The sequence below is a fragment of the Marmota marmota genome, unplaced genomic scaffold, assembly GCF_001458135.2.
Source record: "Marmota marmota marmota unplaced genomic scaffold, marMar, whole genome shotgun sequence".
In the NCBI taxonomy this organism is placed as follows: domain Eukaryota; kingdom Metazoa; phylum Chordata; class Mammalia; order Rodentia; family Sciuridae; genus Marmota; species Marmota marmota.
In genome coordinates this window covers 19,219-46,987 of record NW_026000076.1, presented here as the reverse complement: position 1 = coordinate 46,987, position 27,769 = coordinate 19,219, and the positions used below count along the sequence as shown (strand labels likewise).

The window sequence follows — 27,769 nt, the reverse complement described above, 5'->3', positions numbered from 1 at the left end:
TCCATCCTATGTCTATTACAGCTATTCCAGGGGCGACAACTGCTTTCCTCTGTTCTCATCTCCCCATTGGTGGCTTCTGACCCGAATTTGGGAATGGGGCGATCTCCCACCTGTTATCTTTGAGCAGACTAATCTCCTGTAAGCAGAAGTGCCATTTGGAGACTTGACAGCCTTTTGGCCTGAGACCGGGGAATTTTTCCCCTTGAACTCCAGGCTTTCTTAAATAGTATCGCTTTTCTCTGAGAATGCTTTAACTTGTTTGGTTTTGTTATGTTTTATTTGTAAGAATTGACAATACAGTATATTTGCTTCAGTCTTCCTCATTGTGCTTTAAGGGAAGAGAAAACAATTTGCCATCTCGGATCTTCTTTATAAGATTCCTTCTTTCTCATTGCTCTGCTAGAGTTAAACGACATTTAGAACATGTAAGTGCAGCTAGCTGTCAGCCCTGGAGAGTTTAAGGTAATAGTTATTTTCTTTTTTGTAATTCCTTTTTTTGTGTGTCACAGGGGTAACTCATTTGATTTTGGAGTTCCTTTAATTCTTCTGAAAGATTTCAAAGCCTCCAGAATCCAAAATGGGACACGGTAAACAGATTAGAATTTTACTACTAAACGAAATGGAAAAGCTGGAAAAGACCCTCTTCAGACTTGAACAAGGTAAGTAGCAAGTTGTTTGAATAGCTCCTTTGTGTCTTTTAAATTTTAACTCATTAATGGGCAGTTAAAAATTTTATTGGTTCTTCTTAGTTATACAATTTAAAATTTTTAAAACTTTATGTTAGGGACTGGGATGATGTCTAAAGTAGTAGAACTTGAGCTTGACATGAGTAAGGCCTTAGGTTCAATCCCCAGCGCCAAACAATAAAACTTTGAGTTAGATACAGTTTTCTAGGATCTTCATATTCTGCAGATTAAACTAATTATAGTTGATTTTAGTTAAAAGTGTTTTATATCTGTCATGTAAGAACAAGGATAAAATAGGTCAATTTTCCTTCTGTGCAAACTCCCACATTAATGACCACATTATTTCTGATAGCATTTCTTATTAAAACTTAGTGAAAATATTTTATATATAATTTTGCTGAGTATATCTGTAACTTTGGTTTTTTATAGCTCACTCTTTTCCTTTACTGAACCTCTGAATTAGTAGAGTACAGCAAAAATATAATAAACTATTTTTTATATTAATCCAAATGCTCTCAAATGTGGGGAAGATAAAAGCTGAAAATAGTTTCTTGCCAAATAAAAAATAGCCAATGAGATTATGCTGATATAGTTAAGCTGTGATTTAAAAGATCAAATTGTGTTTCTATAAAACAGATTCATAGATGCTGTATTTTCTTAGGTTTTGTAATTTTTCAACATTGAAAAACTTTCCACAGTGATTTTATGTAATATAATTTGTGAAATAGAAATTGAATATATGAAAAATAAATACAGCTCCCCCTTACTGGTGTACCAAATGGACAATGGTAATCATTTTGAAGAAATTTTGTTATTTCTATAATATTTGAAGAGTTAAATTTATTTTTCTTTGAATTTCAGCCATCTCATGTGTTACCCCCAATGCCAACCCTCCTCTTCTTCCAACTTGGTGTGGCACTTAAGATCACCAAGTACTTACTCCATTTTTGGCTTTCCTGACTCTGCACTTTTCTGGTTTTGACTATTTTTTCCTCTTTACCCTCTTAATATTCCTGTCAACTTAATTTGTCTCACTGGACTCCCTTCTACATTTTAATTAATTGCAAGTATCTGCTAGGAATCCTTTTTTTTCCTGTTCCCCTAGCCTCAAAGAATTATGCATTCTTACTGCCTCAGCTGTTGTGCCAAGAACTCCTTAAAAGAGGTCCTTGAGCTTTGCTTTCTTCATGGAAGCTTTTGAGTACAGTGTAATGACAAGTGTAAGGAATCAGCATTTTCCTGGCTGTGCTGCTAACAAATTATGTGGCTTTCATCAAGTTACATTTTTAGCATTAATTTCTCTATTTGTGAAATAAAGATATTCTGCCCTTCCACAGAAGGGCAGTTAATAAATACTTGCTGATCGATCACTACAGCTCTGATTAAATGTACCAAAACTTGGCAAATTCAGCTAACCTGTTTGAAGAGGGAATTGTGAAGGTCTTATGAAATAAGAATGATGTGGTTGACTTTGTAACTCTAGTTAAGAAACAGTAATTTCGTCCAATTGCTATGAATGGGAATATGTCACTTTTTTTGTAGTGATCATATTATTTTAGAAGATAATTTGTAATGTGAAGGATGAATTAAAGAGAGGGAACACTGGGACAAGAAATCATCCAGAAGGCTCTTTTAAAAAACCTGTCTGGGGGTTGGGGTTGTAGGTCAATGGTAGAGTGCTTGCCTAGCCCATCTGAGGCACTGGGTTTGATACTCAGTACCACATAAAAATAAATGAAAAATAAAGGTATTGTGTCCATCTACAATTAAAAAAAAAGCTTAAAAATGGTATCTGGTTAAAGATAAGGATTTAACAATATCAGAGTTGCAAAGGGGGACAGAATGAGACATTTTAAAATGCATAGGACTTAGTAACCAATTAGAGTGAAAAAACTGGGAATTTTTAGTTTTTTTCATAGTTAATTGGCAAACAACCAAACCATTCTTCATTTTTCTTTTCTTTTTTCCATAAAAGAATTTATCTTCATTTTCAAGACTGACATCTCTGTAGATTCTTTTAATTCAACAAGTAGAAGACTGAATAATTATTTTCTAGCCAAAGCATGAGTCTTCCCATTTTATTTATCTCACTTAGTAGCAGAATAATGAACATAATAAGTATTCTCCATATTTGGAATTCTTCCATCTTTTATATAGGTTGGTTAAATTTATCATTTTTCCTCTTTAAGAAAATATAAACATTTTATATATAAACATTCTTTGTTTAGGAGCTTCAGTTTCTATAAATCATGTGGAGGGAAAAATTTCCATTTACAATAATACTTTATCACTCATCTTGCTAGCTGTCTCTAGGAGGGATATGTATTGCCTATGTCTGCAAATCTGTAATATGTATTGCAAATCTGAATAAAGTATTCCTAGTTTTAGCATGAGGAATAAGATAGCCACGCTATGTACTGCTATGATCTAAGTCAAGTTTAGCATGATGATGATTAATTATGGAATCTGGCATAGGCCAGGTATTCTAGTGTTTCATTTACTGTACATAAAAATTTTAGTTTCTATGACTTGGATTAGAGGTCTAGAGTGTCTTGTATACACTGATCTATGTATTGGGACACAGAAAGACAACATAGACTATTACTTTTTCTTCTTTCTTTCTTGCTTGCGTGCTTGCTTTTCTTTCTGTTTTAATTCTTTAAAAGTAACCCAAGCTGGGTGCCGTGGCACACACCTGTAATCCCAGTGATTTGAGAGGCTGAGGCAGGAGAATTTCAGGTTTGTGGTCAGCATCAGCAACTTAACAAGACCCTCAGCAACTTAGAGAGAACCTGTCTCAAAATAAAAATAAAAATTAAAAGCACTGGGGATGTGACTTAGTGGTAAAGTACTCCTGGGTCCAATCCCCAGTACCAAAAAAAAAGTGTTTAATTTTGCTAATATATGAACTAATATTAACACTCCCAGTTTCTGTCAGATAAGTTAAAAAACAAACAAACAAACAAAAAACATTATGAGGAAAGAATTGAGGTCATAGGTCTGGGGGCACTTCCAATCAAACCCTTGTTTTTTTTTCAGTATGTTGCCATGGATTACATACATACTTAAGTCAAGTTAAGTAGATAAACAAGTTATATTATGTTAAATAATAGGGGTTAGAAATGTAATTCAGTGGTAGGGAGCTTGCTTAGCATGTGTGAAGCTCCAGGTTCAATGCCCAACACAACAAACACAAAACAAAACAATCTTTCCAAAACTCTGAAACAAGAGGAAGAATAACCAGAAATGACTCTTTTACTCTACTGAAGTTGGGAAAGATTAGTTACAAACTGTTTAAGTGTTTGAGACTTGCCCTTTGAGATTCTGTGTTTTCAGGAATGACAAGTAGCCTTCTAATATGAAACTTAGAAAATGTCAGAAAAAAATAAAAAGCATTTATCTTTTTCAGATACACAAACGATAAAGTTAATTGCTTTACTGAAGGAAATTGATACTGTGGAGCAGAGTTTGGCACACTTTTTCCCCATAAACTTTCAGATAGCAAATCTTTTCAGCTTTGTAGGTTACACACCGTTGGAGCTAATGAACTATGCCATTGTAACCCAAAAGCAGACATAGGCAATGAATGGGTATCACTGTGTTCAATGAAACTTGATTTATAGAAACAATTTACAGTATGTCCAGTTCAGTATCTAGACATACTTTCCTTTCTGTAGCAAAAGTGTTTGAATATATATTTTAGAAATGCTTCCATCATTGTGTGATTTTTACCCATGTAAATGAACACATGCCCACTTTAAAAAATTGATAACCAATTTTCCTTTGTGTTTAAAATCTTCCACATAAAAGTTTTCAATTGGTTTTCACATCATTAGTTTATTATAGTCATGCTTCAGAATTTTGTGTGATTAGCTTATAAAAACAATTGCTGATGTCAGAAAAAATATAAATTCACTAGCATTTCAGCAAAAGTCTTTATACAGTTGGTGAATGTGATTAAAGATTAATATCATGGGGCCAGGGTTTTGGCTTCTCAGTGCCACATAAATAAATAAAATAATGGTATTATGTCCATCTACAATTGAGAAAAAAGATTAATATATGGTTTAATGAACACAGCACTAAGATTGTCTTTTATTTGTATTTGGATACCATTGTACAATATTTTTTCCACCTTTGAGGCCATTAAAACCACTTATCAAAATATAGAACTTTGAACTTTGAATCACTTTATAACAGAATATTAAAGACCTTTAAAAATAATGAAATTTATTTAATCAAATTGTTTTCACTGACAGTATCAATATTAATTTTTACTGAGAGTTGAAAGACTTCCACTTACTAATAAATAAAATTAGTTATTAAAAAGTATTTATTTCATTTATATCTTATTCCTTTAATTTTTCTCTGGTGTTTCACAATTTACATAGTTTATTGAATTTACGTGTACATTATATAAATACTCATTTTGGGAATGCTTGTCTTTTTTTCTGAAGTTAGACTATTTATTCAAATACTGTTTTAAAGATGTTAGATGAGTTTTAACCTTTGTACTGCAAGTTCTCTGAGTCTTTGTGTAATTAGAAAAACAATATTTGTATAAATGTAATGGGTGGCAGTTTGTTTAAATATGTCCAATTGGCTAGTCTCTGATATTTGCACATGCTTAAAATGTCACCATTTTCCCTGATGATAAATGTAAACATTCTTGTAAAGGTATATAGATGATTCTCATAGACACTAAGTATTTTATTTCATGTTTTAATTCTACATGCAACTATTTCTTAATCTATTCTTTTATGTTGTAGCTCTAATGACTTTCACCAATTATAAGAATGTATAAAAAAGACGTTTTGTTTCTGTACTTTTTGTTTAAAAATATTGAGATCATACTGTTTAAACAATTTTGTAACTGCTTTCCCCCCTACTGCTTATAATGTTATTGAGTGTATATTACCTTCCTTACTACCTTGTTTCAGCCATACTTTTTTCCAGAAAGGATTTCAGATACATAAAATTTAACAAAGTATTAAATGCTGTTTAAATACCTTTTGATACCATGATTTAAAATGGCTTTGTGATATTCCATCTTATAGATATATCATAAATTATTTCATTATTTTCAATTATTAGATATTTAGGTTTTTGTCAGTTTATTTAATCATAGTAAATGAGATTATGATAAATATCCTAATACATGACCTATGTTTGCATCACTATTTCCTCAAAAAGATATATACCTACATTAAATTATTAGGTCAAAATATATATTCTTGGGGCTGGGGTTGTGGCCTAGCATGGGTGAGGCACTGGGTTCCATCCTCAGCATCACAATGCCTTTATTTTTATGTGATGCTGAGGATGGAACCCAGTGCCTCACCCATGCTAGGCCACAACCCCAGCCCCAAGAATATATATATATATATATATATATATATATATATATATATACACACACACACACACACACACACACACACATATTTGTATACACACACATATATAATATATATAAATTCTTAATATATCAGTGCTATATTAATTTGTAGAAAAAATTGTGTATGTAGTTCCGTAGTTCCTTGGGGAAAAAATTCTTGGTTTTATGGTACAATGTGAAAAGTGAGTCTCTGGATGTTTAGTTACTTAATAACACTGTTTGGATAATTTGTTTTTGATTTACTAACACCATTTACTATGAATAAATTTATATCCATATTTTATTTCAATTCAGGAATGTAATTAACAGTTCTTATCACTAACTTTTTTCAGAAATGGTTAGAACTTCTATTTACTCACATTATTCATACTACAGTATGAAAGCAGGCTATATTTCTCTTGGCAGTCATAGAATTTGATTGGATTAGAGTAAATTCGAAGAGTCTGGTATTCTATCGTGTTTTACTGAAATCTTTACAGAAAATATCTTTCCCATTATTTAGTGTTGTAGAAAAATTTACCACCTGTTGAACATCAATGTGGGCAATTTACTGCTACAAAAGAATAATTTTAGACTTGAGAGGAACATACCAACATGTTCTTAGTGTCAGGATTTGCCTTGAACCATACTAATTTTCCTTCCTTCCTTCCTTCCTTCCTTCCTTCCTTCAGGGCTGGGAATGGAACCCAGGGCTTCCAGCATGGTAGATGAACCGTCTGCCACTGAGCTACATCACCAACCCTATTATTACTATTAACTATTTTTTTTTCAAATTTTTTTTTTTTTTTTTTTTTTTTGTGTGTGTGTAGTGCTAGGGATTGAACCCAGGGCTTTGTGCATGCAAGGCAAGCACTTTACCAACTGAGCATATCCCCAACCCATCAATTTTAAAATTTTGAGACAGGTTTTTACTAGATTGCTTAGGGCCCTACTAGGTTGCTGAGCCTAGCCTCAAACTTGCAATCCTCCTGTCTTAGCCTCCCAAGTTGCTAATCCTCTCATCACACTTGGCCCAAGCTGACTGTAAACAGCAATTTATACTGTTACCTCTGAATCATATCCAATATAATATTCACTATAAATTTCCCCTCTTGTTTATTTGTAACAACCCTCTCTGACAGTGAAAAACCTGATTCTCATAATCTTTGGTTTTGAAAGATATTTTTACCAGGTATAGAATTCTAAGCTAACAATAGAGGCATACCTCAGAGATATTGCAGGCTCCATTCCAGACCAAGACAATAAAGCAAGTCATATGGTATTTTTGTTTCCCAGTGTGTATATAAGTTATGTGTACCTTATACTGTAGTCTACTGATTATAAAATAGCATTCTGTCTTAAAAAACAATATACATACCTTCATTAAGAAATAATTTATTAGGGCTACAGGTATAGCTCAGTGATGCAGTCCTTGCCTCACTTGTGTAGGACCCTGGATTTGATCTCTAGCATTGGGAAAAGAAAGGAAGGGAGGGAAAGGAAAGAAATATTTTATCACTAAAATATGCTTATGATCATCTGAGCCTTAATGACAATTCTCAATGTTGATTCCTACTGACTGATCAGCACAATGGTTGCTGGAGGTTGGAGTGGCTATAGCTATTTCTTAAAATAAGGTCACATTGAATTTTGCCATCTCAATCGACTTTCACAAAAATTTTCTATAGCATGGGACACTCCTAGCATTTTACCTACAATAGACCTTCTTTCAAAACTGAAGTGAGTCTTCTCAAACCCTGCCATTGCTTTATCAACCAAATTTATGAATATTCTAAATCCTTTGTGTCATTTCAACAGTGTACACAGCATCTACCAATAGTTTCCATTTCAAGAAACCTACTGTCTTTGCTCATCATACAAAACAACTATTCATTCATTAAAGTTTTAAATAAATTACAGCAATTCTGCCATATCTTCAGCTCCACTTATAATTCTAGTTATCTTGCTGTTTTCATCACATCTACAATCACTTACATCACTGAAGTCTTAAGCCCTCAGAGTCATCCATGAGGATTGAACTACATTTTTTTCAAATGCCTTTTAAACTTGATATTTTGACCTCTTTCCATGAATCGTGAATGTTCTTAGAAGCACCTAGAATGGCAAATCCTTTTGAGAAGTTTTCAGTTTACTTTACCCAGATCCATCACTATTGATGCCAACTTTAGTCTTACAAAATGTATTTCTTAAATAATAAAGACTTACCAGGGCACAATGATACACGTCTTTAATTCCAGAAACTCATCTGGCTGAAGCAAGAGGTAGATCACAAGTTTGAGGCCAGCTTGAGCAACTTTGTGAGATCCTGCCTCAAAACAAAACAGAAATTTAAAAGCAAGGGCTGGGGATATCACTAAGAGAACTTCCCTGGGTTCAATCCCTAGTACCACTCAATACATGCATATATTTGTACTTAACAGTCAGAATTATTCCTTGATCCATGGGCTACAGAATGAATACTTTTTTAAACAGGCATGCAGACATTAATCTCATTGTACATCTGCATCAGAACTCTGATATGACCAGGTGCATTGTCAATGAGCAGTAATATTTTGAAAAGAAACTTTTTTTTTTTTTCTGAGCAGTAGGTCTCAACAGTGGGTTTAAAAATATTCGGTAAACCATGTTGCAAACAGATGTGCTATCATCCAGGCTTTGCTGTTCTACTTATAGAATACAGTCAAAGTAGATATAGTGTAATTCCTAGGGTCCCTAGGATTCTCAGAATGGTGAGTACTGACTTCGACATAAATTCACCGGTTGCATAAGCTCTAACGAGTGTCAGCCTGCCTCTGAAGCCATGCATTGACTTCTCTGTTGCTATGAAAAACTCCTAGATGGCACTATAAGACTGTTTCATCTACATGTAAAATCTGTTTAATGTAGCCACCTTCATCTTCATCAATAATCTTAGTTAGATCTTCATACTGCAGCTGCCACCGTGGAATCTGCTTTGATATTTATATTAGGAAGATATCTTCTTTCCTTAAACCTCATGAGCCAACCTGTGCTAACTTCAACCTTTTCTTACATCCCTTAGCTTTCATAGAATTGAAAAGAGTTAGGGTCTTGCTCTGGACTAGGCTTTTGCTGAAGGGAATATTGTGGCTCATTTAATCTTCTATTCAGACCATTAAATCTTTTTCCATATTCAGCATTAAGGCTATTTTCCTCCTTTATTCACATATTCATGGGAGCAGCACTAATAATTTCCTTCAAGAACTTTTTCTTTGTGTTCTCATTCTGATAAGAGAAGCCAAAATACTTACAGTGGCCTAGAAGGTCTGTATGATCTAATTACCTGTTTCTTTTCTTTTTCCTTTCCCTTACCTTATTCCAACCCAGCTATACTAAGCTGCTTGTCATTTCTGAAACCAGCACATACTTAAATACTAGTTTTATTGTCCTGTTTTCTTCGCATAGTCAGTGCTTTCCTTAGATGGCCATAATAGAGATGTGACCAATTACCTTACTTCTCTCAAACCCTTTAGCTTCTCAGTTACCATTCTATTTAAAATTTCTGCCACCACATTAACATCTTTCCTCTCCTCCATTGTCCTTAAAATGCTTATTTCCCCTTTTTTTCTCAATATATGTCCCCTCCTTTACTTATTTATTTGTGAAGTTCATTGTTTAATATGCTCTTTCCTCTCTAGAACTCCAGCACTGCAAGGATGGAATAATTTTCTATTTTGTTCCCTATAGGTGCTCAGTCTTTAATGTTTTATTATTTTATTGGCTATTTAATAAATCAGTCATTATAACTATTAGTATTTCCTATCTTCTCAAAAATATTCCTTAAGTATTAAAAATTATACTTAACTAAATTTCCTGCTGCCTTCAGTTTTTTTGCCTATCATTAATTGAGATACATCATATTTAGAAGCTTTATATTCCTAACAGACTGGAGTGTAGTCAAAACTTTCACATTCTAACAATTGTAACAAAAGTTCAAAGCCTTCCTTAAACCAACCAAAACTCTTCAACAGTAAAGTTTTAACTATAATGGGGTTTTGTTTTTGTTGCCTCTAATGATAAGTACTTGTAATACAAGTCTCAGGTATAGTTTAATAGAAATAGTATGACTTGGGAAAGAATGGGAATATCTTGGGTGTCAGGATTCCAACAAAGATTTTAATAACTAAATCATGATGAGTAGGGATAGCAGTTCATGTGGAGGTTCGTGTACTCACTCAGAAGAACCAATGTATACTTCCCTTCTGATTCCACATTCAATGATGTGGCTTCAATAGCTTTAGATTATCCATGGTGGAATTGTTCTTATCAAGAAGTCAACAAGTGGGGCTGGGGATGTGGCTCAAGTGGTAGTGCGCTCGCCTGGCATGTGTGCGGCCCGGGTTCGATCCTCAGCACCACATACAAACAAAGATGTTGTGTCCGCCGAAAACTAAATAAATAAATAAAAAAAGAAAAAGAAGTCAACAAGTACTACAAGTTAGTGTTTCCCACCACCCCAGCCAGTTGGTACATCTTTGTTAGCATACGACTGTATTTCAGCAGATATCAATATGGGGCTCACATGCCTTCAGAATTGTGAAAAGTTCAAACTCTGCCTCTTTTGAGTTTGACTTTTTTCACTGAAGACTTGTTTTCTTTGTAGAGTAGGATAGTTGTCCCAGTATACCTCCCAAGTTTTATATACAATCCCATACTCTTGACACCATAGAGAAACTCACTTTCTCTGCTGCAGTTTGAAAAATATTGGAGAACATCTTCACTCAGATGCCCACCTCTGCACAAGTCAATTTAGGGGTGAGGGTAAGGTGCTGTGAGGGATTGAGGAGATCAATATAAATAAGGATGTAAGAATTTTCACATCTTAAAGTAACTATGTGAATAGGAATCAGTTTACAGGGAAAGAAACAGGACATTGTGAAGCAGATGGTTCCACAGTGTTTACTATACTTGGTAAAACAAAATGCAGCTAAATCAGAATCTTAGTTTTTATAATTCTTTAAATAAAACAGTATTTTTAACATAATTTTTTAAAATATGGTTTTTATTTAGGGTTCGAACTACAGTTCCGATTAGGCCCAACTTTGCAGGGTAAAGCAGTTACTGTGTATACAAACTACCCATTTCCTGGAGAAACATTTAATAGAGAAAAATTCCGTTCCTTGGATTGGGAAAATCCGACAGAAAGAGAAGATGATTCTGATAAATATTGTAAACTTAATCTGCAACAATCGGGATCATTTCAGTATTACTTCCTTCAAGGGTAAGTGAAGTTAGGTGTTCTGTATATGGGGAAAAAAAGTTATGTAAAACTTGAAGTTATGTAATTTATAAAAAGTTATCAACCATGGCAGTATAATTTTTACATTGCTTTTTGAGATACAAATAGAATATGGATCTTCAATTTCTATGAGATTATCTAGTCTTTTCCTACAACCTGATTATAGGATGATATTTATTTAAGTGTGCTGGCTATTTCTGATAAATTCTAGTACATTTGTTTTTCATTAAAACAACATTATTAGATATTATGTATATTGTATGTGGTATAATTATATAGTAATTGTGCAATGTAGTATTAACTGTGTAATAATGCAGAATGGGTAAAAAATTGCTTTCCATTAAGTTTTGTTGCAACTTTGTAAATTATTGTATGTGTTAGAAATAATATAATTTTAAATAGGATAGTTCCTTCCAGTTATTCAGATACTAGAAAAATCTCGCTTTTTCCCTCTCATTAAATGGAAAGTTTTAATTTTGCTTTTTTTCCTTAGAAATGAGAAAAGTGGTGGAGGTTACATAGTTGTGGACCCTGTTTTACGTGTTGGCAGTGATGATCACGTGTTACCCTTGGACTGTGTTACTCTCCAGACATTCTTAGCCAAGGGTTTAGGACCTTTGGATGAATGGGAAGACAGACTGAGGGTTGCAAAAGAGTCAGGTGATGTCAGCTTGGTTTCTTTTCCTTTTCTTTTTTAAAATAAATGTAATTATCCTCTGAAATACAGATTTCAGACGTTTTGCTCCTACTTCTAATTTTACCTCTTAATATATTTAGTAATTATATGAACCATATGAAAATAGAACCATACGAAAATTTTTAAAGTTGACCCTTTTTAATCCATAAAAATGTCAAGTTATGTGGTTCAACTTAAGGACATCTATGATAAAATGTGATCATTGTTATTTATGAGATTTTTGCTTTGACATATAAAACCAGTAGCAAACTATTAAAATGTAGAGGAAATATATTATTATATAATTTTAATTAATAAATATTGACTTTCCACATGGAAGGCATGAGCTGCCAACAATACTTACAATAAGATAAAGCTTATTTTACTCTTATATAAAATAGGAGTAACATTAATTTTCTATTTTCAAGTTAAATGTAGGATTAAGAAAGGAATGAAAAGTTCACTGGCATAACTATGTACTATAAGTACTGTGAAACATTAAAATTAGGAGATGAGTATATACTGATATTTTTGTATATAAATATGTCTATTCAACAAATAGAAATTGAATCCCTAATAATAACTAAGCACTGTTTTGTGATTTTTTTTCTAGTACACTATTTTATTACCCTGGTCTTGTAGATGAGGACACTGATATTCTGAAAGATATAAGTGGACTTGCTTAAAGTCTCTTTTGGCACAGCTAGAATTTGAACCTAAGTCGTTGACTCCTTTTCCAATAGCATGGTAGCCTTTCTATTTTACTTAAGAAAGTTTACATTGATATTTTTCTTAGTTTTAGGTTGGTTTTGTTTGTTTTTTCTTACAGTGGTCTTTGTTGTCTTGCTTTTCAGGTTACAACATGATTCATTTCACCCCACTGCAGACACTTGGACTATCTAGGTCGTGCTACTCCCTTGCTGATCAGTTAGAATTAAATCCTGATTTCTCAAGACCTAATAAAAAGTATACATGGCATGATGTTGGACAGGTCGTGGAAAAACTGAAAAAAGAATGGAATATTCTTTGTATTACAGATGTTGTCTACAATCATACTGGTATGAACTTCATTAATTTTGATGAGAATATTAAATTCTGATTATTTCATTCCTCGATATTTTATATAACAGTTTGTTTCAGTGATGGGAACTGAACTCAGGGCTTCAAAACTGTTAGGCAAGCATTTCACTATCAAGCCACATCCTCATTCCTTATGTAATGTAAATTTTATAGACATACATGATGATAATGTCTTTCAACTTCAAATATCACTGTATATAGTATCACTTTTTTTGTTCCAAGAAAACAGTGCTAGTTGAGGATATAATCAATATAGAATTTGTATGTGATGTTTATAAAAAGAGTCATGATAGAAAGGACCTAATAATCATATCTCAACATAGAGTATTAATACTTTCCAGACAAACAAACATATTCTGTATAGCAAAACATCTGGTACTATAGCATGTATGAAAAGAACTACATGATTTCTACTACTGGGGAGAAAATTATCAGTAAACTCTCAGAAGTTATATCCTTCACATATTAAAAGAGCTTTAGATCATCTCCAGCACCAAAAAAAAACTATTTTTGTTCCCAAGATACCTTAGCTATATAGAGTTCTATAAAATGTACCAAATTTTCTCAACTGATGATCTTCAAGGAGATAGTTATTCCTCTTACCTGTCATAGCAACTGAGTCTGGACTGATGATGCCTCTGGGCATGTATTCAGTTTAACCCATCATACCTTACAAAATATTGTGTGGGCCACAATGTTGAAGAGTGTGGAAACCACTAATTTGCATATGTATAGAACAGGAATTCTGGGTGGTTCAAAAATTCAAGAAATTTCATGAGGTATTTTCCAAGTAAACATAGGAATTATGAAGATACTTAAAAAATTTATTGATCTATTTCATCAATATAGATGATAATCTCCAACAATAGCAGCAAAATTAGGTTGAAAAAATAGATATATTCTAACATTCGGTGTTTCTTTGTGTGCCTGGAAACCAGGTTTCAAAGTCTACAGTGAAGCCATTGTAATCTAACAACTAAGTATTCATTACTTATAAAATTGACAGTATTGGTAATTACTTAGGCATCTATAATATTATTTATGTCAAATTCATCAAATCATGTGATGGCATTGTATTAGTTACAAATGGTTAAAGTTAGAATATGGCTTAGGTAGCTGTAACAGAGAGACTGAAAAAGTGACTTAACATTGAGATTGTATGTAGATTTTACAAAAGATTAGGTAGGCATTTCAGGACTAGAGTACTAGCTCAATGGTGCAGGGAAAGGAAGTTGTTTCTCTTGTAGCTCTGCTGTCTCCATTGCTTTGCTTACAGCTTTTAATCAAACATGGCTGCTCCAATTCCTGTGTCATATCCCACCCAGAGAAGATGGTAAAGGGAAGCTATGCCTTCTAAGTGCATGGTTTAGTATATGTGTTACTATTGATCATATTGCGAGACTGCTGTTCTTACATTAGATAAATGCTCTCCATATGCTAAATGTTCACAGGATAATTTTCAGAGACTTTAGACGATTGTATTTTATAATTCTCACCAATTCTTTTGCTGGGGATAGTACTTGCTGAGTTCTATGCTACTGCACTCCAGAAGTCTATAGAGTGGATTTCTCTTTCATGTAAAATTAGAAAAATACTTACACTACCTAATGTTTAGAATTCTTTCACTTACCACTTGATTTTGTATCAAAATATTGAGAAAAGAAATAGAGTTTTAAGATTTTACCCTTAAAAACAATTGGGTAGAGTCAGACATGAAGATGGCCAGCCTCTTAGGAATCTGAGGCAGAAAGATTATTTGGGCCTACTAATTCAAGACCAGTTAGGGCAACATATCAAAAGAAAAACAATCAGATATCCTTGGCATTTGTCCTTAACATACATATCTCTGTGTGTGTGTGTGTGTGTGTGTGTGTGCGCCCACGCACATGTGCACAGTCCTCAGAATCAAACCCAGGGCCTTGCTCATGAGACTCTACCACTAGGTTACATCACCAGTAAGTGAAAATCCTAATGGGATACAAATATGACTACATTTTGTCTTTTTAACTTGAATTTCAGTGAATGTGATGATAAATCTGCGGGGCAGTATCTTGGTACCAATTTGGAGAACTATCAGTTTAACTTTTTTTTTTTTTTTGGCAGTACTTGGGCCATGTGCATTCTAAGTAAGTTATTCTGCCACTGAGCTATATCCCCAGCCCTTTTTATTTTATTTTGAGACAGGGTCTCACTAAGTTGCCCATGCTGGCTTATAACCTCTTGATCCTCCTGGCTCAGCCTCGCACATAGCTAAGATTACAGATGTGCACACCAAGCTGGGCTTTAATTTCACTTTTATTATATGATCTCTGCTCCTTATATATCCTGACTTCACCTAAGTGTTTATTTATTGTGGATATAAATAAATAATAACTAAATTGCTTACTAAATAAAAGACAGAAACTAAAAATGATACTGATTCTAAAATTCTGTAAGAGAGCTCACTGAGTAAATAAGACACAAACATGGTCATCTCATCAGCACAGCAAAGTGGTCACAATTGCAGATTCTGAAGAGAGACTTACATTAATTCCTCTCGCCAAATTACTCAACCCTTGAGCCTTAGTTCCTCCTCTATGAGAGGAACATAACAGTATGTTCTGTATTGTGTGAGAGGAAATGAAGAATAACAAAGTTTATTTAACTATGTAGAACAATTCTGGGTGTGCAGTAGGTATTACTTTCCATTTTTCTAACCACTTGTATTCCTCAGTATGAATTCAGGGGGCATTAGTCCATTGTAAACATAAAACAAATTGGGTCTAACTTTTGTCTATTTAAAAAATTAAATTAGCAATTTCTCAATCTCATAAAAACAACATATTTTACCCTTTTGGATTAGCTGTGCAAAGATGTTACTTGTGAAAGAACTAATTTTTTTTCCTTCGTATTTTCCTAAGCAATATTTAAGTTAAAAAACAAGTGTATGAGAAGATACCAAAACCAAAGTTTTTTTTTTTTTTTTTCATAAAACAGAATCAGTATAAAATATCGATATCTAAATATAGAAGGAAGTGGGTGGTAGATGTTGATATTTCATCTTTAAACCTAACATAGATACCATTTTCAATTTAATTATAAGATATGAGTTTTCTTTTGTTCAAATTTATTTGTTTTTATTTTTTTTAAGCTGCTAACAGTAAATGGATCCAGGAACATCCAGAATCTGCATATAATCTTGTGAATTCTCCACACTTAAAACCTGCCTGGGTCTTAGACAGAGCACTCTGGCATTTTTCCTGTGATGTTGCAGAAGGAAAATACAAAGAAAAAGGAATACCTGCTTTGATTGAAAATGATCAACACATGAATGTAAGTATTTATACAGTAATACCACACTAAATCAAAATAACAAAATTTCTTAAGTACAAATTAAATATATAGCTGAAAATTATTTATAATCAGTGTTTTAATATGTTAAACAATATTTGGTGAAATATTTAAAAATATGTTTTAACTGTTAAAATTTTTCAGTGTATTCGAAAAATAATTTGGGAGGATATTTTTCCAAAGATCCAACTCTGGGAATTTTTCCAAGTAGATGTTCACAAAGCAGTTGAACAATTTAGAAGACTTCTAACACAAGGTAAATAGATGCAGTAGATTGTTCCTATCAATTTTAAGAAATTTAATATTACTTTTAAAAGGATAACTCCTTTTTTTTCCTTAGTTAATATTCATTAAATCTGTTGTTTTGATACAATATTTTTGGTATTTGAAAACTGATTCTGGAAGCTGAAACATCTAAAGGGCATGCTCTAATAATAAAACCAATTTTTATTTTATTGTTGGCAGAATGCTCAGAATATAGTCAAACTCAGCATATATTTGTTAAAAGCATGAATGGGAATTAGGTAGAGCAGGTTTCTTCAGCTGAGAAAGGCTTGAACAAGGCTTTGAAATCGAGAAATGTGAATCTTCTGCTGTCTAAGGTAAGAATCTTAACTATGCAAGAGGGACTTCCAACCGATGGTGCTCACCACAAACACCCTCCTTACAACTAGTGAGACTGAAGTTAGATATTAGCTAATAATAAAAGGTAAAAAAGTAAATATTCAGTTAAAGATGTAACTAATCTAGTTAATCAGTGTCCCCTTAACAAAATAAGAGGAAAAAACATACTCAAAGAGAACTTGAGGTTTTTAGGAGACAAATTAGAAAGGATTATGAAGAAAGTATCTGCAAGTAGTATGGGACAGCCCAGCAGGGAGGATGTTTGGGGACTCGGAGGGGTTCTTTTAAAATAGGAAATTTTCTTCCTTGTCCAGAGACCAAAACTAGAATAGGACCCAAATATACTGCCTTTGAAGTAGAAATGAATTTGCCTTTACATTTAAGAACTCAGTTGGATTCAGGCATCAACTTTTACAAGTATGTAACACCTTAATACAGGAACTTTTAGTCCTGATTTTGCTTCATATTTTATTCACCAAAAATTTCTCTCTCCTTTAATATTTATAAGTAGTATCATTTATATGTAATATGTGTGCTCATTATAAAGAGAAAAAGCCCCAAATAGTTCAAAATATAATAAAATACAATGTGCAACTTCCCCTCCTACAAAACATACTTTGAGGGAACTACCAAGTAATAGTTTCTGTGTTTCCTTTCAGATTATTTTTGAAAGAAATTCAGATTTTACATGTGGTTTTACATAATTCTCTCTGTAAACTATATATATACTCGTTTTATATTTGTATATATGTTACATACATTAAACTAAAGCATGGACTATTTAATTTGTTCATTAGCTGACAATATGAATTTATTATAGTTATTTCTCTTAACTCCCAAGTAGCAATACACTGTTTTAACGTACTTTAACTGGTTGGGATTGTGGCTCAGTGGTAGAGTGCTTGCCTAGCACGTGTGAGGCACTGGGTTCCATTCTCAGCACCACATAAAAAATAGATAAATAAACAAACAAACAAACAGACAAACAAATGTTTAAAAATAAAAAGAGTACTTTAACTAGCTTTTTTTTCCCCCAATTTTTTTGTAATTCTTTCATTCAATGCATTTTTATTGATCCACCTACTGTGTGCTGGACACTCTGGCATGAGAATTCAGTGGCAAACATAGCAAGAACCTTGCCCTAGTGGAACTTATATTCTTATAAGCAGTACTATCTAAAATATACCCTGTATATGTATGTTTATTTGCTATATAAGTAGATCTACAGGATAAATTGTTATACGTGAAACAAGTAGGTCAAAGGATATGCAAATTTCAAATACAATAAATATTATCAAATTGCTTTTTTAAAATTATACCTACTCACATGTTTTGAAAAACTCTTACCAACATGTGATACCAATAATCTTTAAAATCTTTTTTCAATCAGGCAAATCATCTTGGTATGTATGGTTAAATATCTTGTCTTAGTTGATATTTCTTTTTATGTTAATGAAGTATCTTTTCACATGTTAATTAGCCACTTACATTTCTTGCATTAATTGTCTGTTAGTATTTCTTCCCATTTTTTATTGGACTGTTTGTCCTTTTCAAATTGATTCATTATTATTGATGGTTCCTTATTATATAGGTGTTAAATATATTCTCTTAGTATGCTGTTGATCTTTTAACTATTGCTTATGGTGCTGTTTATTTTCAATGTAGTCAGTCTTTTCTTTTATGGCTTTTCACATCATGTTTAGAAAAGGCTTTTCATAAACATACTGTTTTTTCTAATAATATTATTCATATTTTCCAATAAAATATTTTATGAAGCTACAATTTATGTGTATCACATGAAAAAGGTATTTAGCTTTATTTTTAAAATGTTGTTAAATTGATAATCCATAATTTTACACTGATTTGAAATACAACCATAATACTTCTTAGTGTATAGCCATATCCTAAATATACTTTAGGCTTTTATCTGTGTTTTCCATTTATCTGCCTTCAATTCTACCAATACTAAAAAGTATTTATTGATACTACTGGTATAGATTTGTTTTTTTCTTTCTCAAGCATTTTTTAGCAGTTTTACTCTTCCAGATGAACCTTAGAACTGGGTTTTAAGAATCTGTTTTATTTTATTGCTTATGTTTTTGTAAGCCATTTCAAGGTCTCTTTAGAATAAAACAAGGACAAATTAATTAATTAATGGAAAATTAAGCCTAGTATATAACAAAGGAAAAAGCCCACAAATGCTTTATTTATAAAGAAACAGGCCAAAGGAATTTATTGTGAGGAAGGGTTCTTCAAAGGAAAACAAGAAGCAGGAGGCTGTGGGGAAGTTGGCCTAATTGGTGACTTACCACTTGCCCAGTAATTCTTCCTCCTAGAGGCAGCTGGCACCTCAAGACTAGTTGGGGCACTGGTATCTCTCTCCGTCTCCCGGGAGTTGTGTTTGAATCTGGGGCTGTTTCACCCAATAAATTCCTCAGTATAACAGAGTTCTCTCTGAGTCAGACATCCGCAAAAGCAATGGAGTGGTCTCAGATCCTTGAAATTGCACCCACCAAGTGTTCTCCAAAGGGCCTACCTCTGTTTAGAGTTGGCTCAGATGTGCCCACAGTTCATTCCCGCCTTCCATCACAAGTACTTCTTTCAGAGAAAGCAAAGAAAGTCAAGTTTTTAATAAGATTTACTTTAGAATTGGAAGCAATCTTTGAGGAAACACAACTCCTGAGGTTAGACTATTTGGTAGCACTTGAGAAGAAAATGCTACTACCAAAGTCCAGATGTCATAAAGTTTAATAAGTAGGGCTGAAGGAGTTGAGTATTTCCTGGCACTCATAAAGCCTTGAATTTGATTCCCAGCAGTGTTAAAAAAGAAGAAGCAATAGTAGTAGTGGACATTGACTGAGAGCAAAAACGTAGGGCTTGAGTTGAACTGATAACAATCCCTATGTTTGTTTGTTTTTTGTTTTATAATGATATTTTTGTCTCTGTGTATTAACCCCACCCACTGTGTGTATGTGTATGGTATGTGGTATGGAGATGATAAGCAGGAGGATGGAGGGGTAGGAAGATGGTTATGAAATTAATATTTGTTTTATTTTCTATGAAATAATTGTATATTTAAAATTTGAAATCAGGGGCTGGGGTTGTGGCTCAGTGGTAGAGCATTCACCTAGCACATGCGACGCCCTGGGTTTGATCCTCAGCACCACATAAAAATAGATAAAATAAAGGTATTGTGTACAACTACAACTAAAAAATAAATATTTAAAAAAATTTAAAATCAGTGACAGTTATAATCTCCCTGTGAATATTTGCATTTAAACACTCATCTTTTCTTCTTTCAGGAAATAGGAGAGTAACCAAGTCTGATCCGAAGCAGCATCTGAAGATTATTCAGGATCCTGAATACAGACGGCTTGGCTGCACTGTGGATATGAACATTGCACTAGCGACTTTTATACCGCATGAGTATGTTATTTGTTTTCTTTGTGAAATAAATACTACTACTACTTATAAACCATTATGGCTAGTATAATTTTCAAAGAGCTTATTGAAATCCTTCATATGAAATGAAATAGGCACCATAATTCTACTTCAGCACATGATGTATTCATGTTTTTTATATGTGCCAGGTCATATTCCTGTGCATGTATATAACAGTCTTTACTGTTGGAAAAGTTTTTCAGTCATAATAAGATTCTGATGATTAAGATTTCTATGACCCTTGTTAGAAAAATTTTATATGTAAGTTTTGTAAAAAACGTTAAATAGGTTTGTATTGCTTTATCTGCTCTAGCGATGGGCCAGCTGCGATTGAAGAATGCTGTAATTGGTTCCGTAATAGAATTGATGAATTGAATTCAGAGAAGCATCAACTCATGAATTACCATCAGGAACAGGTTTTACCTATATTTATTGCTTTTCTTTGAGTCTTTAAACTATTTTTTTATTGTTGATGATGATGCAATATAATTTAATATTTTCCAGGCAGTTAATTGCCTTTTGGGAAATGTGTTTTATGAACGACTGGCTGGCCATGGTCCTAAACTAGGACCTGTCACTAGAAGATATCCTTTAGTTACCAGGTATTCCATTTTCTTTTCTTTTCGTGAACGATTAAAAACTAAAATTTGTTTTTAACTGTGAATTAACCTAAATGTTTCCTTTAAAGCACAACTTCAGTACATTTCTTAAACTATGAGAGTTTTGATTTGGAATTAGGCTTAATTGTGTTAGGCAAATCTTTAGTTAGAAAAATGATCATCCATATAAACAAATTTATAGTTGTTGTTATTTACATTAATGTTTCTGGAGGTGTGCATACTTAGTGTCTTAGTCTGTTTTCTGTTGTGGTAACAAAATACTTGATGTTGGGTAATTCATAAGAAACAAGGTTTAGGGGCTGGGGTTGTGGCTCAGTGGTAGAGTCTAGCACGTGTGAGGCCCTGGATTCAATCCTTAACACCACATAAAAATAAATAAATAAAATAGTTGTAAGGTGTGTCCAACTACAACTAAAAAATAAATATTAAAAAAAGAAGCAAGATTTAGTTTTGTTCAAGGTTTTGGAGACTTGAGAAGTCTAAGAGTGTGACACCAGCATTTACTCAGCTTCTGGTAAGGGCCTCCAGCTGCCTCAACTCATGATAGGAAGGGGAAGGGCAAGTGAACACATATGAAAGAGACAAAGCAGGAGGGGCAGACTTACTTTCTAACAACCCACTCTCTTGATAACTAATCCAGTCCCTTGTGTGAGTTCCTCCCACAAGAAAGGCATTAATTCATTCATGAGGGCTCCACTCATATGACCAAATACTAAAAATAATGCCCATCTTCTAACACTCTCACATTAAGAAATTAAGATTCCAGCACATGAACTTTTGGGAGACACACTCAAACCATAGCAGTTAGTGATAAATATAGTGTTAATCAAATTGAGCAAGCATTTAGATCCTTATTTTCTCCTCCTCCTCTTTTTTTTTTTTTTTTTTTTTTAACTTTTGACAATGCTGGGGATTGGGCCCAGGGGCTCCTCAAGCCATCTACCATTGAGCTATACCCCAACTCCATAGTTCTTTACTTTATAGATAAAATGTAACATAAATTGGGCAACTAGAAGATAGTAAAAGCCTTTGAGAAGTAGCATCAATATCTCAATTGTTTTCTTGTGATTTTAAGAGAGGTTTTAAAAATTCCTTAAAATGTTAGCATTATATATGCTGCAATGTTAACTCCGTTTGTCAGATCCTGTAAGATTTACTGCCATTTGGGGAGGTAAATAATGTTTATTGATTTTTCACCTATATTGAAGTTTTTTTCCTGTAAATGGTGTCACACTAATTTTATTTATTATACTCATGAGGAAAGTTTAATTTTTAATGTTGCTAATTCAGATTCTCTCCAAGCAGTTTCTCTGTGTGGATTTAATATTTAATGTGTGGATTTAATATTTAATTTTATCTCTATAGGTATTTTACTTTCCCATTTGAAGAAATGGCCTTATCTGCAGAAGAATCTATGATTCACCTTCCAAATAAAGCTTGTTTTTTCATGGCACATAATGGATGGGTGATGGGAGATGATCCTCTTCGAAACTTTGCTGAACCAGGTACATCACTTTTGACTTCTCAATGGATAGGGAAAAAAATTCATAGAAAGTTCAATATGATCTGTTTTTTTGATTTGTTTCCCCACTAGGCTAGAGGTTTTTAAACTGTTTCACCAGTTTGAGAGAGAAGAAAAGGAGGTAGAACTTTGAAACTAATGCTGTTATAATTACATCTACATAAGAGAGATTTTCAACCACTGGCCAGAGAGGTATTAAGGTATTTGAAAGGCAGTTATACCAGAAACTAATTTTTTTTTTTTAGGTTCCCCTCACTTACTCTAGCATCTTGTTTTCAACAACCATGTTATTGCCAGGAAGCATTTTATAGGAAACATTTTGATATGTATTTTTTTCAACAGTTTAGAATTAGTAGTTTATTATTGTGACCTTAGAATTGATTCAGAAATCTTATATGCTGTTATTTAAGAATATGACCTTGGGCTTAAGTATTTCTGCCCTTTCTTTTCTAACCATTCTAAACGAAAAAAAGAAATTCTTCTATATGCCATGAATTTAATATAAATTCTTGCCAAAATTGAGTAGCAAGTTGGAGACAGAGCCTTAAAATGTTTTGGTAGAACTATAGTTATAAGAGTCTATGATAATACTATCACTATTTTTCCTCAGGAAATAACTTGGAATTTTGAAATTGAGCTCAATCTTTTAGAAGAGACTATAAGGTGTAATTTTTGCCACATATATATAAGATAGAAAACTTTGTCCTATATCATTTTAGATATGATTTTAGCCAATATATCATTATGGTAGAAATAATGCAGTTTTAAAATGGTATAGTTCCTTGAAGTAAATGTTTTTATTCTATTTCTTAAGCCATTGAAAACAAACTTCTTTTTTAACAGGTTCAGATGTTTATTTAAGAAGAGAACTGATTTGTTGGGGAGACAGTGTTAAATTACGCTATGGAAATAAACCAGAGGACTGCCCTTATCTCTGGGCACATATGAAAAAATATACCGAAATAACTGCAACTTATTTCCAGGGAGTGCGTCTTGATAACTGCCACTCAACACCTCTTCATGTAGCTGAGGTATAGAAAAACAATTCATCCACATTAAGCAAAGATATTCAAGATTTCTTCCCAGCTTTCCTCAAGTAGACTATACAGATAGCCGTTTCACTCGGCTAGTTGAACACGAGCATTGATTTGGCATTGAATTATATTTTTGTATAATTTGAATAATTCTAACAATCTTTAAATGCAATTGTTAAGGAATACTGGGTTATAAAATGTTTAGCAAGTTAATTTTTAAATTTTAATTCAGGAAGAATTCAGGAAGAGTGATCATATTTGTCAGTAATTCCATTTTTATCAATTATTTATGAAAACAAAAGTGTGAATATAACTATTGTCTGTTCCTCTTTTGGGTTTTTTAAAGCAACTTTTGAATAATGCCAATATTTATAATATTATCTTCTACCTAGTACAACTTTGTAAATAAATACTTATAATTTTAATCTTGCTAGTAAGATCCTTGATAGCTTCCTAGCAATAATTTTTTGAAAATACGTGCTTATCTGAAAAATACCTATTTCAATAATTTTCTATAATATATATGTCTCAAGTCCTATGATGAAAAATTGATTTGATTTTTGAGGGATTTAGTAAACATTAATTAAGTAAACATGAAATAAGAACATTGGCTGATAGAACATTATTTACCTCCCCAAATGGCAGCTCTTTGTCTTCATATTGTGCTTTAACAATAGCAAAAAAATATATACATATATGTATACACACACACATATATATACTTATAACATTATGGCACAACTAAATGTTAAAGCTAACTTAATTCACTTAATTTTAAGTTATAAAATCCTCTAGGATTGTGCTTGTTAGGATTCCAGGTATTTTGTTATCTTTTATGTAAGGATATGTTAAAACATTTTTGGAACCAATCTAATTTTTTTATTATAAGCTAATATTTTCTGATTCTGTGTAGCATCAATGTAGATCATAAATCTCAGAGGTAGAAATTGTAACGAGTTTAATCTATTTTGTCCTATAATCCCAGATATGGAATGCATATAAAAACTTAAATAGAGTATACAACATAGAATACATATTATATAATATGATTAATTATATAATAATATAAATTTGATTAATATATGTAATCATAATCTATATTATGATTTTTTTTTACCTGTTTTAATGTACCTATGTCAATTTCATTGGAATATTTACAGAATTGAAAATGGGACTCAGTGGCTTAAGAGTTTGTTATCTGCAGGCTTCAATTTGGTCAGTCAGACCTAAATTTTACAATAGCTAAATAATTCACCAGGAAGGAATTTATCATTAATTACTTAGGAAACCACCTGGAAATTAACAGTCTGACTAGATATTAAAACAAACAAACAAGGGCTGGGGTTGTGACTCAGCCGTAGAGCACTCACCTAGCAGGTGCAAGGCCCTGGGTTCAATCCTCAGCACCACATAAAAGTAAATAAAATAAAGGTATTGTGTCCAACTACAAACTAAAAAATTATATATATGTGTGTGTGTGTGTGTGTGTGTGTGTGTGTGTGTGTGTATATATATATAAAATTTATTTAACAAGAAGCAGGGAGAAATACTGGCAGAATTGCAGTGATACAGGTTACATTTTTTAAAAGCACTAACATTTTTCTTCTTCTTTTCTCCCTTGTGTCCCTATCTCTGCAAAATTTAAACTTCTTTTTAACTGCTTTACTCTACATATTCTCATATTTCCTATGTTTGTTGGTTGTGTTTGTTGTTTTGTCACATTTGTGCATCAAACTTCATTTGGAATTCTTTCTGAATTTTCATTTTGTCTTACCATATGTATCTTCTTGTATTAAACCCATGCCTAGTCTTGTCTCCTCCCTTCCTACCTGTCTCACTTTTCTCTCTTTTACATGTGTGACTGTGCTTTTTTCAGTACATGTTGGATGCTGCTAGGAAATTACAACCCAATTTATATGTAGTAGCTGAACTGTTCACGGGAAACGAAGAACTGGACAATATCTTTGTTACTAGACTGGGCATTAGTTCCTTAATAAGAGGTAGGCTTGTTGAAGTGTCTTTCCCATTTAAAACTTCAGCTTTTGTTTAAGTGTACTAAAAGACATTTAGTAGTTTTTTAATGTAATTCTTAATAATTTTCAATACAATTAATATTCTTTTGGATAGTCTATGGAGAGTTTCCAATCTAACTCAATCTATTTTTATCAGTAAATATTTCTACTTTGGGGTAAAAGATCTCATTTCAAATCACAAGGTTGGCAGGATGATCTAATGGCTCACAATCAAAACCATTTTTTGTTGTTAAAAATATACAAATCTGTTCTTCATTTTCTACCTGGGTATATGATATAATTTTTAGATTTTTTTCCTATAGATTTTTGTATAGCTAACATCTCAATAAACACCTGAGGTTTCCTTTTTTCTATCTGAGCCATCTCTCCCCCTAAGTTATAAAAGACTTCTTTGGTCATTTAAACTAGTAGACATTTAGTAATTATCATTAATTACTTAGGAAATTGCTTAAAGAAGTTTTATTTTTGATTATACTGATGTGTTCTTTATTTTAAAAATCAATTGTGAAATTTAACCTTTTCTTGGACATAAGTAATAGAGATTGTTAAAATGTTCTGTAATGCTCCGCAGAGGCAATGAGTGCATATAATAGTCATGAAGAGGGCAGGTTAGTTTACCGATATGGAGGCGAACCTGTCGGATCTTTTGTTCAGCCCTGCTTGAGACCCTTAATGCCGGCTATTGCACATGCTCTGTTTATGGATATTACCCATGATAACGAGTGTCCTATTGTGGTAAGCATCATTCCATTTCTTGTATTTACTTATTTTGCTACATATTTTGATATTTACTTATCTGATATTTTGTGGCATAAATATCCACATACTTCAAAATAGTATCTTAGATTTAAAAGCAATTATAGCTTATGGTTTTAAAGATGTTCTTTTGTTGTAGAAGAAATTAATGTATCTTATAGAATGTATTTGTGTAATTATTTTTTATTTCATTATGATACAGAATTTTACTTATTTATTTTATTATGATACAGTGCTTTTCCTTTGAAAGAAAGTATATTTTGCTTTTTAATTGTTTCCTAGCATAGATCAGCCTATGATGCTCTCCCAAGTACCACAATTGTTTCTATGGCATGTTGTGCTAGTGGAAGTACACGAGGCTATGATGAACTAGTACCTCATCAGGTTTGTTTATGTGTTGTTTTTTAAAATTCATATGATTAGCATTTTTATCAAAAAACTCTCATTGTAATTAAAATGTATACATGGCCAAGTTTTACCGTTCTCCAGATATCAGTGGTTTCTGAAGAACGGTTTTATACTAAGTGGAATCCTGGAGCATCCCCATCAAATACCGGTGATGTCAGTTTCCAAAGTGGAATTATTGCAGCCAGGTGTGCTATCAATAAACTTCATCAAGAGCTTGGAGCCAAGGGCTTTATTCAGGCAAGAGACCAAGTTTCCTAAATGTCTTTCTGAAAGTTTACAGGGGAAGACTTATCAGTTTGAGCACTCACTTACAATTTGAGTGCTAATTAAATGCCTTTTTTCACTTCTCAGGTGTATGTGGATCAGGTTGATGAAGATATAGTGGCCGTAACCAGACATTCACCCAGTATCCATCAGTCTGTTGTGGCTGTATCTAGAACTGCTTTCAGGAATCCCAAAACTTCATTTTACAGCAAGGAAGTGCCTCAAATGTGTATCCCCGGTAATGTAATCTAAAAATTGTTATTGTAATTATATCATTATATTAAATTATACTATAATGCCATATACGTCATCATTATATGTTCTATATAACAAATGCAAGTGTGAATGTAGTTAAAAAGAGGAATTACAAATTTTGGATAATTTACATTTTTATTGCATGGAACAAAATCTGGACAGAAATACACTCAAATATTAACCTTTTTTTGAATTTTAAAATGTTTTGTTTACATCTTAATACATTCTGTTTTCCCTTAATATGTATATAATGAACATGTATTTGTCTTATACTCTGACATAGATAAATATTTCTTTTTATATGTGTGACATACATTTATATGTGTGTATAAGTATGTATTGCATTTGTGCACATACACATATATAAACAAAAATGGAAAATAGT

The 27,769-nt window shown here is 32.7% G+C and overlaps 1 protein-coding gene across 1 annotated transcript in view; it reads left to right on the top strand.

Moving 5' to 3' along the window:
- Positions 1-270: 270 nt before the first annotated feature.
- Agl (amylo-alpha-1, 6-glucosidase, 4-alpha-glucanotransferase) overlaps positions 271-27,769 on the top strand; it is a 43,169-nt gene continuing 15,670 nt past the window's right edge. The window contains 18 exon segments of the mRNA XM_048814503.1: positions 271-281; positions 510-579; positions 581-659; positions 11,113-11,323; positions 11,835-12,001; positions 12,872-13,075; positions 16,228-16,409; positions 16,572-16,683; positions 20,354-20,477; positions 20,806-20,908; positions 20,997-21,094; positions 22,478-22,617; positions 23,478-23,665; positions 25,545-25,668; positions 26,273-26,436; positions 26,740-26,841; positions 26,947-27,102; positions 27,217-27,367. Of these exon segments, the coding sequence (XP_048670460.1) occupies positions 271-281; positions 510-579; positions 581-659; positions 11,113-11,323; positions 11,835-12,001; positions 12,872-13,075; positions 16,228-16,409; positions 16,572-16,683; positions 20,354-20,477; positions 20,806-20,908; positions 20,997-21,094; positions 22,478-22,617; positions 23,478-23,665; positions 25,545-25,668; positions 26,273-26,436; positions 26,740-26,841; positions 26,947-27,102; positions 27,217-27,367 (2,386 nt within the window).